This window comes from Ammospiza caudacuta, chromosome 14 (genome assembly GCF_027887145.1).
Source record: "Ammospiza caudacuta isolate bAmmCau1 chromosome 14, bAmmCau1.pri, whole genome shotgun sequence".
In the NCBI taxonomy this organism is placed as follows: Eukaryota; Metazoa; Chordata; class Aves; order Passeriformes; family Passerellidae; genus Ammospiza; species Ammospiza caudacuta.
Genome location: NC_080606.1, coordinates 8,011,758 through 8,026,541, shown reverse-complemented (window position 1 = coordinate 8,026,541; position 14,784 = coordinate 8,011,758). Strand labels below are relative to the sequence as shown.

The following is a 14,784-nucleotide window of genomic DNA, read 5'->3' as shown; positions in this document are numbered from 1 at the left end:
GATTCCCATAGGGAAACTGTGACACTGCTCAGAATTCTCAGCTAAAACACACTTCCCTTTTTCTGTAAACAAATGCTAACAAAAATAAACTCTCTGTACCCTGTTAACCATTTCCTAACATAAAAATAAGGAGCTGCTTGGGTAGTTTTAAAATAAGTCAATATAAAACTCCATGCTATCCTAAGCGCTGCCTCTCTCAAAGTGCTAACAAACTGCACAGTGTTTCCTCTTTGAGGCTACATTCCCTGCTTCCCATGGTTCATATGGCAAACCTCGGCTCCAGCAGACTGAGCTCAAGCCTCCAGCCATGGTGGCTGAACCAGCCCAGCCCTGGCACCTCCCTGGGACACCCAGAGCCTTCTGAGCAGGTCCTGGGCAGGGCTGTGCTCCCTGTGCTGCCAGAGCCACCCCAGCACTGCAGGTACTTCACCTGGCCCCTGCAGAGATCTGGGCAGCAGCTGGGCTCAGAGACTGTGGCACAAGAGGAGCAGATCATTTTGCATAGTTTGGTTGAGTGGTGACTCTGTGAGTCCTGGGGAGATGCCCTATCGTGCTCCTGCTGCTCCCATTCCTGCCAGCTGGAGAAGGGACTCTCACAGCTTGCCTGTTCAGGACCTCTTTGGACTTGGTTTGGTTCAAATACTTGCTGGCTGTTAACTTTGGAGCCTGAATAGGAAATAGTGCAAATACAAGCTTAAGGAATAAAATAATAATAAACCCCCCCCCCCCCCCCCACATTTCCTCCACTGAACATTCAGTTAAAAAGACAAGAATCCTAAAATGAAACCCCAGCTTTGGGATATTTGAGATATCTGGCAAACTTGCACAAGATTCTTCACAATTGTCTTAAAGCAGAATATTTCACTTGGCACTAGATGCTTCAAATAATTTGCTAATGTGATTCTAACTAACACTGTTGTGGCTAATTGCAAATGACTTTGAAGGCAAGTCATGGAACACGGGACATCTCCCAGGCGTGGTGGGACAAACACTCCCTGCAGCTATGTGCCCTCAGTGCTTTTCTTATCCAAGTTTAATTCAAAATGATTTTGCTTGCATGGAATGGTGTGAATTCATCCAGGGTGGTTTTTCTGGAAGGCGAACAGACAACAGTTATTTCTGAGGGTCAAAATACCTTTATTTGGCCATGCTGAGACAGATTAAGAGGCCAAAACAGAACTCAGTTTGATTCCTATTATGGGAGGCTGGCTGCAGTGCATTTTAAAACAACATTCATCTGAAGTGGCTGAGATGTTCAAGTTTGAAACTTCCTAAGTGCCAGGGCACCCTATTAATGCAGGGCCCCCCTGTTACTGCAGTGACCTTCACCACATGGCAGCAGAGACACTCAGTCCTCATGGAGGCAACGCAGCATGCAAAGTTCCTTGGCCTACTTCAGAAAGAGCCTTAATTTCTCTCAATTCCTCTTCCCCCAAAAAAATTCAGCAGCAAGTTGGTTTCAGAAAGCAGTGCACAAATGGCTTATTATTTTCTCTAAGGATTAGGCACACTGCCTGCTCAGGCTTTGGGGAAATCCTACATACATCTCCAGGAGCCTGCGAAGTCTGGTCTCAGTCTTTCAGGCTCAGTGCTGGGAACTAGTCCTGACTAGAACCAAAGAAAGAAGAGTGCAGTCCTTGAGCAGGGGCAGGGCTGCCTGCTGTCCTCGTTAGACCCCCAGGGCTCAGACCTGCCCCTCTCCCTGCTGTGCCCCTCAGCACACCAGCATCAAGGCAGGGGGGCTCACCTGAAGGTAGAGTTGCACCAGGGGAGTCTTACCTGTTCATTTTATGGGATTGTTTCAAAGCAGGATCCACATTTAAAGCCATAAAGAGATGAATTCACAATGAAGCTAAGGAAACAAAGAAGTCCTATCTACAGACAGCTGCCATCACACACACACACCCCTTTCATACTCCATTAAAGAAACAGCCTTATCTTTGCCCATGTGCTTATGTCTAATGTGATACTGGCTTCCCCAGAACTTCATGACATGGTTTCCAGTGATACAGATAGCACAGTCCAGGCTTAAACAGAACTGATGCATAATTATGCTTAAGCAGCTTTCGTCTCCCCACTCTGTGAGTTAATTACAGTTCTGTACGTGAATAAAATGGGAAAACAACCTCCACTTTTTCTCCCATCAGCAAATTCATGTTCTGTGATGTGCAAAAAAAAGGATTTTTGTAACAACACTGCCGTCCCCTTCTGCCTTTGTCTGCAAGTGTAAATGTTACTGGAACTTAAAAGTCACAATCTGTGTTACACAGATGGGACTGTGCTATGTTCATCTTTTTTACTGTGATGTTCATGTAGCAGTGACTAGTGAAAGATGTTTGGAATGACTGCTGGCCATGATAGGATACTGCCTAAATTAGAATCAGGCTCCAAGTATCTTACTGCAATTAAATTATGTCATATGTCATAAACTTACTCATGGCCTGGGAAGGAGAGTGCAGGGGTACTTAATGTCTGTAGATACTCAATTAAAATGAGTGCATCAGACACACACTGGTCTGGCTTCTGCCTGCCTCACATCTAGCCCAGGCTAGCTCCTAAACCGTAAGAGAAAAGAAAAAGGAAAACACACACCATGCCCATACATACACCTGCTGGCTAATACGGTTACTTATCTATAATATAAAAAGCCATGCAGTTTACACTTTGTTTGATACAGTTCAGGTTAAGTTAATGCTAGAAAAATAGAATTCAGAGGGAGGGGAGAAAGATTTGTGTGTAATAAATGGCAATTTTGCTGCCTCTCGAAGGTTGCATTTCAAGCATAACTGCATTTCTCCATGCACTCTGAACGCTTCCCTTTTCGGGTATTGGCATGCTCATGGCAAAAGCAACCAAACCGATTAATTAGGCACACAGTGAAAGATGACATATAAAAAAAAAATCAGTTATTTCCCTTCTGGAAATCCTTATTCAAAGCCTTGATGTCACAGAAATAAGCTAAGCATGAAAGGTTGCAGACTCCTTCCTTGCATGAGGGCAACGCCAGCTGTGCAATGCACACAGCTAGAAAGGCTCTTATGTATTATATACACAACTGTAATCCAGAATAAATAGTAGTCCTGACTCATAGGTGTATTTCAGCGTGGTTGTTGTTGGTTGTTATGGCTGGAGAATGCTTGCTTTTCATCCCTTCTGTCCCGCCCTTGGACACATCAATGAACAGCAGCCTGGGAGTCCACAGTGTCAGCAATATCCTTTTGTATTCCTTCCGAAAATTCTGGTTAAGAAGTCCATAGATCACAGCATTGAGGCAGCTGTTAAAATAGGCCATAAAATAGCTCAGGACAAAAAGCCATTCCGGAATGTGTGGCTGCACTTTTGAAGGATTAATTGAAACAGCAAGGCCAATAAAGTTTAATGGTCCCCAGCACACAGCAAAAAGGACAAAAACCACAAACATAGTCAAGAAGTTTCGGATGTCAGCCGCCCTGAGTTTCTGCTTGCAGTCTTGTCTCACACGGTGTTTGACTTGAATCACCAGGATCCAGATGCGCAGGTAGCAGAAGGTCACGACGGAGAGCGGGACAATGAAGTGAACCACCACCACCGTGATGGTGTACGACGTACTCACCGTCTGGGCGAAGGTGCACGAGTAAATCCGGGGGTCGTACTGCAGGGAGCCAACAAAGAAGTTTGGCACAATTGCCACCACCGTGAGCGTCCAGGTGAGGCAGAGATAGCAGCAGGTGTTCTTCAGGTTGAAGAGCTTGTCGTACCGAAGGCTGTGGCAGATGTAGCAGTAGCGGTTGATGGCGATCGCCGTGATGTTGAAAATGGACCCAATGACACTCAAACCCATCAGGAACCCACTTATCTGGCAGTGGACATTTCCCATGGTCCATCCATTGTGGAAGATGGCACTTAAGATCAGGGGGTAAGGATAAACTGCAACCACGAGGTCTGCAACGGACAAGCTGACAACAAAGATGTTGCCTACAAAAAAGAACAGACCACGAGAGGTTAGTGTAGGTCCAGATGGACAACTTGCAATTCAGAACTCCTCTTTAGGCCTAAGTCCTCTGATGGGCTTCACTCTACAACCCATTTGGAATTTGAAACCCTAGAAAAGAAGACTTTGGTCTACTAGTGACAGCAAGGGAGAGTAACTAGGCATGATTGACCTGCATGTTCCTTCTTAGGAACAGTCTGCACTAGAAGTGTTACCTGTAACTTGGCTACAGCTGGGAGTCAGGTACCTGTGGTTCTCTAAGTTGTGTAGGAGAGAAGGATTTTGTTCTCCTTGTTAACCAGCCAGCTTGACTCTCTCTGACCATCATGGGCCAAAGGAGTGTGGTAGGCAAGTTATGTTTTCAGTGGTTTATTAATTTCATTGACAGCAATTGCACAGGAAAAGTCTCTTTTGTTCTCTTGCATGTAAGTAGGTATGCATTCACCAGAATTTCTGCACTGTTCATGTTAATGATTGTGTGTTCTTCAAGGAACCATGGTGCAGGCAGCCTTGATGTGCTTATCTTATTTGGTGTATTTTCCTGTCTTTTTAATGTTAAAGTTGTCCAGTTCAATATGGAAGGTCAGTCACTTCTTCGCTGTCTGGTCCTGGGCAGAGAATGTGATTAATAAGCTGCAGTCAGTCATCTCTGCAGAGTATGTGCTGCAGCTAGTTCATTTAGGCTCTACAACAGAGAGTTGAGAGTCTCAGAAAGTATAAAATAATTTAAGCCTTATTGGACTGAAAATTCTGTATTGTGTGGGACAACACCTGACAGCTCCACTGTGAGGAGCAGCCTCCAATGACCCGGGTGACCAGTGACCTTCTAACAGCGCTTGCTGCTCATTTCATGAGTCTGGTGTATTTTCAGGGATGCAAAAAGCCTTTCTGTTCAGTCTGCCAGTCAGCATGGAGGACTGCATTAAGAAAAGGACCCCAAGGTCTTGTGGGAACTGGTGTAACTACAGCACTAGCTACAACGTGGAAAAGGACATCTGTCAATACTCAGCATTGCGATGACCACAGAGAGTGTCATGTCAGCAGGAGCTCAATACTTCAGTTAGAGAACAGCACACTAGAGAAAACAGTTGGTTTTCCTAACTCTGCAACTTTCAGGTGTATCTGCAGCATTCGGAAGGAAAATATTACTAGACGGCAGATATATAGACACATAGAGAGAGTATATATAGAGAATACAGTTGTACGTAACACATTTGAGGTGTGAAGACCTGTGCCCCTATGTGATGCAAGCAACATCCCATCCAACTGATCACACCTACACCTCCTCCTCAAACCCTCGTATCCTGCTGTCTAGTGGAGTAGATATATATTTTAAAATTACTAAAAAGAGGTATTTTTATGTAGTATCCCTGAAAGGACTCTCTTACACCTCGATTCAACCAGATCACAGGCTTTAGCATTTGGAAAAAACATGCAAGGGCTGTTGGAAAGCATGGCTGCATTGCCATTGCAGTTGGGTCACGGCTGTGTTTGTGCCAACAAAAACTATCAGGACAAGTCAACAGCTCATATCAGGGCACTTCATGCTGACCAGAAAGCAGTCCAGACTGGAGAATAGCACCTGGCAGTGTGCAGCTGAGGCAGCTGACACAGATTGTCACTTCAAAATAAGTATTAGCAGAGGTCATGTGAAGTGCTAAAATCTTTTTAGAGAGAAATTTCACATACACAGGTTTACCACAGCACACAGCTTCTGCATCTGCTAGGCCTCAGTGCTGCTTTCTTGCTGATTTAATAACTTACTGAGAGCCTTTTAAAATGCAGTTACTGAACCCGGTCCCCTATATAATTAATTCCATTTATGCCCATTTTCAAGGGCAGAACCAACTGTGGCCAGGTTTAGTGAGGCTGCAGGCACCCCAGAGAGGGAATGCTCTTCTGCAGCAAAACTTTTATTCACTCGATCAAAAACATGCACTTCAACAAAAAGAAAATGTGACCCCAGCACCAGAATTTCCTTTTCTAAAACAATTTTCAAGAGAGTGAAACAGAGACAGAGAGGTATCAGCAATCCAGTTTAGACACTTCCAGAGGATACTGGAGACAGACTCCACTAACTGGACCACAACTGTCCCTGTTCACTAGACCTGTCCAACCTGGATACACATTTATACACTAGCAGCTAGAAAGCAAGTCTCTGCTTTTGCTGGGCATGAAAGAGACACATTCAATGTCCAGTTCTGAACCAGGCAGAGCAGAACAAAGCTGAATGTTCCCTACTTAAAACACCACATCCATGGATTTAATCCAGAGCTTAGAAAACTCATAGGGAAAATTACTATTCTTACTTCACTGCCAGCTGCTGGAAGAAATAAGCAGTTTCTGTTGGTCTTTCTTAACCAACTTGAATATTTGAAAGTAAAAATAAAAGGGAAAAAAATCTATAGAAATAATATTCACAGGATGAACTTCATCGTTTGGATTCAATCCAAGAGCATAGTATTGTGTGTATTATTTTGACACAACTTCATTGCAAGGAGAAAATGAGATGGTTTTATCAAGAAAATAATCATCTCCTCCTCCACTCAGGGGGCAAATTTGCCCTGCTCTGTACCTTCAGTGGTGCAGTCTCACCTCTCCTACCCACCAGGCCTATGGCCCAGGAGGGTGCTGGGTGCCTGCAATACAGCCAGAAAGATTCACTCAGCACTGCTGCACAGAAACAAGACCATCTCCCACTTTATGTGGCAATGCACTCAACTTCATCCCTTTCTTCTGGTGAGGAGAAGGGGCAAGGCAGACCCATAAAACAGCCACTTGCAGGTCAGTCCTGGAAATCAGTGCATTTTTAATGGTGAGTACTGAAAAGAGGGGGCACACTGCATGCCACCAAAGCAGAACATGCCCTTCAAAGCATGGGAACGGGCTGTTGGCTAATTATTAAAATAGAGGTAATCTGAGTTAAACATTGCCGTAGCCTTGCAGTCCCTGGTTTGCTGTGAGACCACCGTGTGCTGAGCCCTGCACCAACAGCTTGTGTCCTTCCCTCTGTAGGATGAGGCTGGACCCCCTTCCCAGAGACACTGCAGAATGGGAAGCCATCTAATATATGTGGCTTTTAGAAAAGGTGAAGAGCAATCTCCTGCCAATAATCCCCAGTACTGCTTTTTTTACATTTTCCCACTATAAAACAAAGGAGCCTGGCCCATAAATAATACCAGTAGGGCTTTATCTCCAACTTAAATTTATCTGCTTCTGCCACAATATTTTCAGATGTATCTTTTTCTCTTTGTTGGCATGTGACTATATTTCCTCATTAGCTTTCATATTTTCCATCCCTTTTTTAATTTCTACTTATTATAAACTGGCCCATGTGCCACTGTGCTCCATCCCCCAGTTACAGTCATACATGAAGAGGCAGGAATGAGAGAGAAAGGCAAATGTAACACTGGTAATACAGACTTTTCCACATTTTCAGAGAAGTTACAAATTCTTTTATATTACAGAAGTCCAACACAAAGCTACAAATTACAGAGGTACAACACAGTGTACTCCACAATTGCTTAGGGAAAAAAAAACCCAACTCCAAGCAACCTGAAGCCCAGCTGCAGAGCAGATTACAGGCATGTGCAAGTGATGCAAAAGGGAATTTATTCCAGAACATCTCATGCCTTAGCACTTCTTTGAGTTCTCCCTCTGCTCCCATAAACCTATTTCTGCCCACTCCAGCAGTCTGCTCCTGTACTCCAGCAGTTGCCTGGCCTTACCTCTCATTCTGCCTGGATTATCCAACAACACAGGTTATCTGAGGACATACCAAGCCCTGGTTCTAGGAAATGTGGAAATACCTCAATGGATTCTGCAAATCAATAAACCACATACGCAAAAGTCTTTACTGGCAGGCTGCCCCAGCAGCACCTGACTCATCCAAACAGGTATCATTCTACAGAGCCTAACTGAGCATCACTGTACAAACACCAGGGTCACTGGCACTGCCTGCCTCAGGAGGCTGTTGGAAATCCCCTGGTGCCCAAGCTCCTGTTGCACGGATCCAGCCTCTCCCTGGTTTTCCCACACAGCAGCTGTAGGCTGTCCTTTACAGGCTGTGGTTTAGCATATCCTGAATTGAGAACCAGAATTAAAAGTTGAGGGTGAAGAAGGAGATAAATTATTTTTCTGAAAGTTGTCACTTTTTGTACATCTCAAAATGTCCAGACCTCTTTGTTATTCATATGAAGTTCTTTTACAGAAGTATTACAGAACTACAAAACTGTTTCCCTCAGGTGAACAAGACAGAGATGCTCAAAGGAACCTGAAGTCAGCACTGTTACCTGTACACCCAGTGCTGAAAATGAACTGTCCTGAGTGACAGGATTTGCACCAAAGCAGAAGCACAGCTGTGGACCAACTTCGGCTCACCTGGAACAGTCTAACTCCAAGTGAGCCTGCTGTCCCGGCTGCTGCTTCCTCCCCACTCTGTTCAGGGATTTGAGTTGTTCCCAAATAGACAGTGCTCAGCACAGCATTTTGAGGCAAACAAAACCACACACAACAGCTTCAGAGGCAGCAAGTGAGAAGCTGACCCATGGGCACAATGGATGAGTGCCACGCGGCTCACTGCATGACTGGTCACCTTGCTGTTCCAGCCTCTTCCCAGCAGTGAGATCAGACCCTGGTGTCTGTCCAGCTTCTGCCAGATTAACTGACAGCTGTAGAAAAGCAGGTCTAAAAACCTGTACTATAAAAATGTGCTAAGATACACAATAACAGAATTACAGAATCACAGAATGAGCTAGGTTGGAAAAGACCTTTAAGATCATCTATTCCAACCTATTACCTGACACCTCCTGGTGCTAGGAGGCACTGAGTGCCATGCCCAGTCTTTTTTTAAACACCTCCAGGGACAGTGACTCCACCACCTCCCTGGGCAGATGGTTCCAGCACACAATCACTCTTTCAGTGGAGAATTTCTTTCTGACATTTAACCTAAACCTCCCTTGGCACAGCTTAAGACTGTGTCCTCTTGTTCTGTCAGTTGCTGCCTGGAGAAAGAGACCAACCCCAACCTGACTACAACCATCTTTCAGGGAGTTGTAGAGAGTGATAAGGTCACCCTGAGTCTCCTTTCCTCCAGGCTGAGCACCCCCAGCTCCCTCAGTGGTTCTTCTCAGGGTTTGTGTTCCCAGCCTCGTTGCCTCCTCTGGATGTGCTCAGTGTCCCAAGGTCCTCCCCAAGCTGAGGGCCCAGACTGGACACAGCACTCCAGGTGTGCCCTCACCAGTGGCAGGTACAGGGGCACAGTGACCTCCCTGCTCCTGCTGGCCACACCTTTCCTGACACAGGCCAGGAGCCATTGGCCTTTGTGGCCACCAGGGCACTCTGCTGGCTCATGTTCAGTCTGCTGTCCAGCACACCCAGGTCCCTTTTTACCTGGGCATTGTCCAGCCACCCTGTCCCCAGCCTGGAGCACTGCAGGGGTTGTTGTGGCCAAAGTGCAGGACTTGGCACTTGGACTTATTAAACTTCATGTTGCTGGACTTGGCCCATCGCAGAGCCCTCCTACCCTCCAGCAGATTGACACATGCTCCCAGCTTGGTGCCATCTGCAAATTTACTGATGGTGGACTCAATCCCCTCATCCATTTCATCAATGAAGATATTAAACAAAATGCTGAAAGTTTATTGATGCAACTGGTATGTTTGCAGTGACTTCTTACTACTGTAATTATACTATAAACCACAGTGTATAATAAAGAGAATCTTAAATTTTATGTTTGTTCATTCAGGCTTTATAAAAAAAACAGACTCAAGTCTTCCAGATAGATGGGATTTAAGACACACATCAGCCTCAGAGACATATATAAAATGAGGTTCAGTAAACAATTTAACAGGCCATGACTGTAAAGCAAGCCTCTGATGACCACTTACCATAATCTAATACTCTCTGTTTAACCTTCCAAAGTTTATGCTCACTGCAAAACAGAAACAAAATGGACTATTTGCTTCAAGCAAAAAAATAAAGTCATAAAAAGCTTTATTCAGCATGCAAGAAGACTCTTTATTAGCTGTGATGGCCTCTTTTTCCTGTTTGTTTTTACCTGCCACTTGCTGTGTGATTGCTTGTGTGTCACTAACATCCAGCCTGCAGATGTAAAGTGTGTGCTCAGTTCTGCTAAGTGGCAGTTCATAGGAAACGCTTTCAGATCAATTTTCTTCTTTTATGACATAAAGATACCACTGAGCATGTGCAATCATACTGATCATGCACTGCTGTAATTAAGTGGATGCTGTGGTGTTGGGGGATGCTGAGCCTGCAGCCCTCACTCTGAGAAGCATTTCTTACATCACAAACTCTGAAGGGTCATTCCTGGGTACACAATATTTACCCCATCAAAGTGCATTAAGAACAATCCTTCTGTAGAGGAGTGGGGACCATTGCACTGATCCTTACAAGCTCCTGGCTTCCACACTACACACAATGACACAGGAGGAATCCCAGACTGTTGTCACCTCTTTCCACCATTCTGATAAGCACTGATACACTGATGTACCCACATGACAGCCCAGTGTATACTTACCCATTATGACAACTGAAAATGTTTGACAGGGGAGCACAAGTGAAAATCAGCAAAATTCTCACTGAGATCCAGGCAAACAGAAAAAAAAAAAAAAAAAAGATTTGTTGTTCAATTCATTAATCCATAAATTTTAATTGAGGATTTTATTTGTGTATTGAGGGAGTATGTTCAAAGAGAGGAATAAACAAAAGAAAGGGAAAGACATTCAATTAATTATCTGCTATCATTACTCCATTAGCATTCAGACAGGGATAAAGTGTGGTTTCCTGCAGTTAAACAGACAGTGCAGTTGGGCTGTCAGCTGCTCTCAAATCCTGACTGTGCTGCACAAAATGATACACAGGATAATAACAAAAAGGGCAGGAGGTATTGCCAACCCACAGCATTCTTAGCATATAAGGTTAGACAATGTGGAAATATCCAATTTAAGGACATTACGAAAGTCCTAAAAACGCATTAAACTCCAGAATAATTTCACTCCTGAAAACAGTCCTTTGAGATCCCTCAGCACAACCACAAAGCCAGAAAACAGCAGTATGCAATGGGCTACCAACTATTAGCTGGTTTGCTGGCATCATTCCCTATGGGAAAACTGGGGGCACCTAGAGCTGCTCCTGCCTTGTGCCAGCCCTGCAGATGCACAGAGCAGGGCCAGGGCAGCCCACAAAGCAAACTCTCCTCCTCTGCCTTGCTGTGACCAGGCACTTTGGCATCCCTGACTCCACGAGCCCTCTCATCAGTACATCCCTCCAGATCTGAAAGCTGCCCTTCCCTCTGGACCTCTGAGAAAGGAGGAGAAAAACCTCAGAGATTTACTGGAGAAGAAAAGACCAGTCCTGTAGGGCTTCGATTACATTTGTTATGCACCATATATTATCATGGCTGATGGCTCAAGAATTGTTTACATTGCCAGGTGAAGGACTGGATTTACTGGATTTTAAACTTTTAAGTCATGACTTTCTAATTGTCTTGCTGCCAAAACCATATTTGAGCCATGCCTTCAGCCACTCTAACTGAATGCAGAAAAGGGCAATAGTTGGCAGTGTTCACACCCCAGAGAGTCATAAGTTTCATTTGGCTAAGATCAGCCAGATTCACAGCCTTAGCTGAGCTCAGAAGTCTGTCGAAATAAGCTAGAAATTAGAGAACACCCTGTTAACATGATTTCATATCCTTCCTTATATCACTTACCATTGCACTGGAAGCAATGTAAAGGGGAGGATTTTTCTTTTGCTGCTACACAAATGGTAGCTGGACATTCACTCTCATATGAATAAAAATTATTAAATTCTATCTTCTTCTGAACACCTAAAAAGTGGTCAGCCCTCTTTTGGTACCAATGCAGAGCAACTTCCCCATCTTCAGAATTTCAAATACTTTATAAATAAAAGGAAGTTTTTACACCATCCTAGGGAAACTGTATTTGGCAAGTTTCCAAATGTTGTTACCCATTAATCCTCACACATCCTGCTCACCTCAGGCACTCCCTCCTGAAAATGTGATCTGAATAGAATATAAAGAAAGGAAAAACAATATAAAGTTGACATTCTACCTACCTTCAACATTTTTCAAATTTCTAAAATACCATTTAATGTTTATTTAAGTGTCTTTTAATGATTTCTTCCTGTGTTTTCCTGTAAGTTCTGACCCTTCGCATTAGGGAAAGCCACAGTGCTGTAATTCTTACGGATTTTTATACTTAGCTCTTGCTAGTGGGATATTTTTCCTGAATGCAATTATGGCAACTGAATCTGCTAGTAATGGAGAAGGAGTAAGTGGTGGTCTTGATCCAGCTCCTAATAAATACAAAAGAAGTGCTAAAAAGTGCCCTTTCTGCTTATGAGCCCCAGATTTCTGTCCTTTCACTGTTATATCCACCAAACTCATCACCTGCAGTAACACTGTGAGACAGTGAGCCAATCCACACAAAATCCTGATTCCTTCTCCTATCAATTCCAAATGCCTGGACTAAAGACGGGCCTGGAAATCCTGCCTGCCTTCACAGCACATCCCAGCAAGGCTGATGGAGAGCAAGTGTCAGAGCCAAGAGGGCCCTGGGGCCATGTTCCAACTTGCACGGAGTGAGAGGGAGCCTGAGCACCTCTGTCAGTGCCAGGTGATCTGCAGTGTCTGACTCTGCAAGGACAGCAGGCTGGTGGCCACCTAACCCTAAGGCAGCTTCTTGTGGGACACAGGTGACTCTGGGAAGAGTCTACACAAAACTCCACACAGCCAGAGGTCAGTCCAGGTACCCACAGTAGCACCTGGCACCCTGGATACCAGTGTCACCCCCTGAATTCCAGCTGTTTGCCCTCCTTTTCTGCCTGAAACCCCTGCTGAGTGGCACTCTGTTATGTAGAGCAGCTGCCCCGTCCACATCCAGGCTGTGCAGGAAGCACAAGCCACTGCCCTTATGTTTACCCTCCCACACTGGCCACATGGGCTCAGGGATGAGCTCTACCAGCCCACGTTAACTCCAGGCCATTATTTATCACCTGGTTTGTAAAGTGCTCTCAAAGAGGAAAGACCCTGTATAAACACAAATATGAATTATTGCCAGCATCCACTGAAATGACAAACCAACATCCATCCTCTCCCAGTCCTAGCAGCTGTACCACCAGCATTTGCCATCTGTTACTATTCTAGAAAAAAAAATCTGCCAACTCAGGCTTAGTAGACTTAATAATGCTCTTTTGCTATTGGTGTTGGTCAAAGTGTGCTCCCAGAAAGGAGCTGTGTGCAAGCAACCAACTCCTAGGCAGCTGTCAGGCAGAGCATACAGTCAGATATGAACACAGAGCTCATTTTAGTGATAAAAATCTTGTCTGACTGCCCTGGAGAGCCCTGCTGAACCACCACAGCTGAGCCTGGGAGTTGCTCCTGCTCCTCCTTGTGCCTCACCAGCAGTTTGTTGACTAAACCTTAGTGCCAGCACCAGTCACTACAACCATGGACATGCACTGCAAAGGAGCAGATGCCACAATTAATAACTTGTCTTGACATAGCAGGGATGATTCTCTCTCCAGTCCCAGCTCTTCCTTCTTAGCTGGGGAGAATGGGAGGTGGTTTTTCCCCCCTATAATTCTTTTGAATTGCATATGGAAATAATGAAGTTACTAAAGAAACAGTCACCACACAAAAATGAAGATCATTTAGTGTTTAACTCATTCTGAACCAATTCTAGGTTTCCTGAATGAAGGCTTGGGTGTTAGGGTAGTAGCAGGGTAATGATCACCTGTGCTTCTGCACAGCATTTGCCTCTAGACTTAGGAAAAAGAAACATAATTTGGATCCAAATGATCTCCAAGGTGATAGCACAGTTGTAGGCTACAGCACAGTCCTGGTATGCCACACAGTGCTGTGCCCCAAATGATTGGCTTTCTTCAAAAGACCTTAACAAATTAAAAAAAAAAAAAAAAAAAAAAAAAAAAAAAACCAAAAAAAAACCAATACCCCATGGGCTAGATTTAGATCATAGAATTCCCTAGAGCCCATTTTTTCTCCTGTGGCCTCACACTGAATCTGGCATGAAGCAGGTACAGCCACAGTACACACAAACAGTGGAGTTGAGGCTGGAAGAGAAATGATGCCATGAGGGACAGGAAAGCAGCATGACCAGGGACAATGGAAAGGGCTGAGATACCTGAAGAACTGCTCATCCAGCTTTCACAATCTGCTAGAAGAGGCCTTACAAAATGGACAGGCAAAGAAAGAATCCCAAGATGTCATGGCTTCATCAAGACTGTGTGAACTGTGAGAGACACAGTGAATGCAAGTAGGAGAAAAGAAAGCAAAAGAAAATCTGTTCTGGACCTCCTGGATCATTCATAACTATTTACTAACCCCACAGGAAATGGAGAGTTACTTTCACCTGGAAACACTTTAGGGACTCTGATACAATTACACAGGCAAAAGTCCAATGCAAACAGTTAAAGTTGGTTCAGTAAGAATATAATGATACTGGAAAATAAAAAACTCTCATGCCCTCATTTTCCCAGAAAGGAGTCCAAAAACATTGTTTCCCAGAACATCAGCAAAAGTTTCACTCCAGATATTCCACAGGGTTTACAGAGCTCATGTCAAGCCTGGCTACAGGATGAACAAGAAGAAACGATCAATGATATGAGAAACTTGGACTAGGGAGTCCCAAATGTATTGCTGGATGTCATCTGCTACTGTTCTTTTCCTCATGACTTACAAAACACTGAGGTGCCACGTGTGGGTCTATAAAAGGAGAAAAGATGTTTTTGCAGTAAAGTCCAGAGTAAATGAGCTC

The 14,784-nt window shown here is 44.4% G+C and overlaps 1 protein-coding gene across 1 annotated transcript in view; it reads right to left on the bottom strand.

Moving 5' to 3' along the window:
- Positions 1-809: 809 nt before the first annotated feature.
- Positions 810-14,784, bottom strand: part of GPR50 (G protein-coupled receptor 50) — a 43,544-nt gene continuing 29,569 nt past the window's right edge. Inside the window, 1 exon segment of the mRNA XM_058814142.1 lies at positions 810-3,954. Coding sequence (XP_058670125.1) covers positions 3,086-3,954 — 869 coding nt within the window. The 3' untranslated portion in view covers positions 810-3,085.